This window comes from Stegastes partitus, unplaced genomic scaffold, assembly GCF_000690725.1.
Source record: "Stegastes partitus isolate 25-593 unplaced genomic scaffold, Stegastes_partitus-1.0.2 Scaffold1193, whole genome shotgun sequence".
Lineage (NCBI taxonomy): Eukaryota > Metazoa > Chordata > Actinopteri > Pomacentridae > Stegastes > Stegastes partitus.
The window spans coordinates 218,148-221,080 of NW_007578924.1; the positions used below are offsets into that span (position 1 = coordinate 218,148).

General features: G+C 41.7%; 1 protein-coding gene across 1 annotated transcript in view; it reads right to left on the minus strand.

The window, feature by feature from the left end:
• shisa9b (shisa family member 9b) overlaps positions 1-1,328 on the minus strand; it is a 20,656-nt gene extending 19,328 nt beyond the window's left edge. The window contains exon 1 of the mRNA XM_008297140.1: positions 820-1,328. Coding sequence (XP_008295362.1) covers positions 820-1,328 — 509 coding nt within the window. The remainder of the gene's footprint in view (positions 1-819) is intronic.
• Between the last annotated feature and the right edge of the window lie 1,605 nt (positions 1,329-2,933).

Genomic DNA, 2,933 nt, shown 5'->3' on the forward strand with positions numbered 1-2,933 from the left:
ATTTATTTTTTTTCAATCTGTCTGTCTTGTTGGAAGCCATTCTAGACTGTGCCGTAATTTAGTTTTAACAGAATAACAATGACATCATGGTGTCTCCTCAGTGAAAACAACGCTCTGTGCAAAATCATTCTCCTGCGTAAGATTCAAAAGAGTAGTAAGTCTCAGTATGCACATCTGTGAACTGTGACACAAAGGAAGTGTGTGTGTGTGTGTGTGTTACTTACAACTGTCTGCTGTAGGCTTTTTAGGCACAATTTTAAATACGCGTTAATTTTTTATATATTAAAAAAGAACACAGACAGAAATTGCTTTTTTTAAAAACAAATTCTCGGTGAACATTTTTGCAGATAGTTGCATTTCCACAATTTGATCTGTTTTTGTTTTTTTTTAAGTGTCAGGCTCAGTTGAGAATTATTTTTTGCATTTACAATCTTTTCTGTCTTGATTAAAAAAGCTTTTTTTTCAAGACAATTGATAACTGTTCAACTGAGCACTGTACTCAGCATCAAAAACACACTTCTATCAAAGGAGTAACATGTGGTGGACAGGGTTTGCAACTGAGAATGAGCATCCTGTTGTCATCTGAACACTGAGATTAAGCGTGAACTGTGGTGCAGCCTGTTTGAACTCAGGCTGGTCACTCTGTTAGTGTGCAGCTGAACTCCATCTGTTTGCTCGGTTCCAGGTTTTAGGCAACATAATCAACTTGTTGCTTTGCTTTGTTCCACACACATAAATGATCAGTTTTTACATGTTGGAAATTTAAATGACAGAACAACTCTAAAATGACAGTAAATAAAATAGGACATGACTTCTTACCTCGACATATTTTCTCTGTGTGGTCGGTGCGTCTTTTCCAAACCGAGCTTGGTGAAAATTCCTATCAGTGCCATTATGGCCACGACCCCGCATATGACATACACAATGAGGTTGGTTTTATCCTTCGCGGAGTCCAGCGCCACGTCCACCTTCTGCGGGGGTCTGCCCGTCATCATCCACGGCGGGGTGTCGTAGTTCTTACAGGTGGTCTGGTCCAGCCGGGAGCTTTTGAACGCGCAGCAGAACCTGAAGCCACAGGTGCCGCAGCAGTACAGGTAGCTGCCCGTCCTGCACACGAACGGCGGGTCCCACTGGCCCATCACGTCGTAGTAGCCCCGGCACTTGTCCTCCGTGTGCGGGCTCTCCGTGACTTCGCTCTCCCCTTCCTTGGAGTCGTTAAACCCGGTGACTACGATGAAGTCGTCGACGGTTTGACCCGGCTCGCCCTCTGCGTCGCACACCATAACTTTCACTAGAAAGTAACCGAGCAGGAGCTCAGTGCCCCGCATCGTTGCTCACTTTTCACGCCCTTCTTGACGCCCTGACAAGCTCTCATAAGCCCGGCAGCATCTTCCGAAGAGGTGACACACAGCAGCCATGCGTAAAAGGCAATAGGCTGATTCCAACCTCCATGCGTAAAAGCACGGTGCCACCCTGTACTTTTCTTTCCTTTGCACAGAGGAATAAATATCTGTTCGCCTGTTGGAGAGGCAGTTCAGACAGCCAAAGGGCAGACTAGTGTAGTAGATAGTTGGAGAGCATCAGTGCAGCCTCTGGCTACGCTGGAGGGAGTCACACACCTCTGAGGCTGCTCCACTCACAGCCCGTCACAGAGACACACAGAGTGGAAGAAAGACAACACAAAGAGTGAGTTAATCGGGGGAGAGAGGGAGACAGCCAATGGGAGAGGGAGAGAGAGAGAGAGAGAGAGAGAGAGAGAGAGAGAGGAGGCTGTGTGCAGTGGTTCTAAATACAACCACTTCCAGCCCTTTATTATTGTGTTGTGTCGCAAAGTCCTCTGTAAACCAACCCAACAAGAACATTTAAAACCCAAGCTTGAACCCTACAGTTATTCCCATATTGGCTGACAGGACGAGCATCCAAGAAAAACAACTGAACTCAAGTAATTAATAAATCTTTTCAACCATTTTCTTCTTCATATGAGTACATTATGTATTGTCTCATCTTTAGTTAAGACAACATACAAAATAACATTAAAAAAATGCATGATGTCAAGTTGTACTCATGTGAACAATAAGTTGTTTATATGAGTTCTGCATTTTCTCATTCTGAATGAAGACATACAAAATTCCAGGAGGAATAGCATTGTATCTTGTATGATGAAATGCTGATTTTATTTGGCCATCACTTTGTGCACAAATGCATATGTTTATGCTTTTCGAATTGTTTGGGTTTGACACTTGTCCATCTGAACGTCTGTCTTTCATAAATCGAGAAATATCCCAAAAGATCACGACCGTCTTTTCTCCTTTCTTGCTCCATCGTCAATAAAAAGCTTATTTGATCAAAAGCATTGGATGTATCAGAAATTAGGAAAGACTGTGATTTAACTAATTCTGTGTCCAGCAAAATCAGGAGCAAATACACCTCAAAGGTTTTCATTAACTAGAAATCCATCCAGTGAGAATATTTTTTGTTTTAGCAGTTTTAATTAGAGCTGTAACCTTCATGGCCTCTGTTATTTGCGCTTCTCCCACACTAAAGTGATATCCATACAAACTATCAGTTTATCTCATTTAAGAACCTAGTTCTGCAGAGAATACATCTTCAGTGGGTTAAATCAAATATCCAGAATCTAATCACACAATACAGCGTTATGTATTATTCCTGTGCCAAAACTGTGTATGATAATTCACCACTGCATAAGTATCATTCAGATGTAAACATTGTGATCTGAATTATGGTTTGATAAAGCTATCAGCTATCTTCTATGTGTGCTCTAATCATATGCAAAGCATTTTATTTTAGTGTTCATCTCACACAAAAGACTGTGTGTCGACCTCGCCTATTAATTACTGATCATTTACAAACAGTAACAGATGATGAAGGGGCCTCGACAAATATGGACGTGCAAAAAAAAAAAAAAAAGCAAG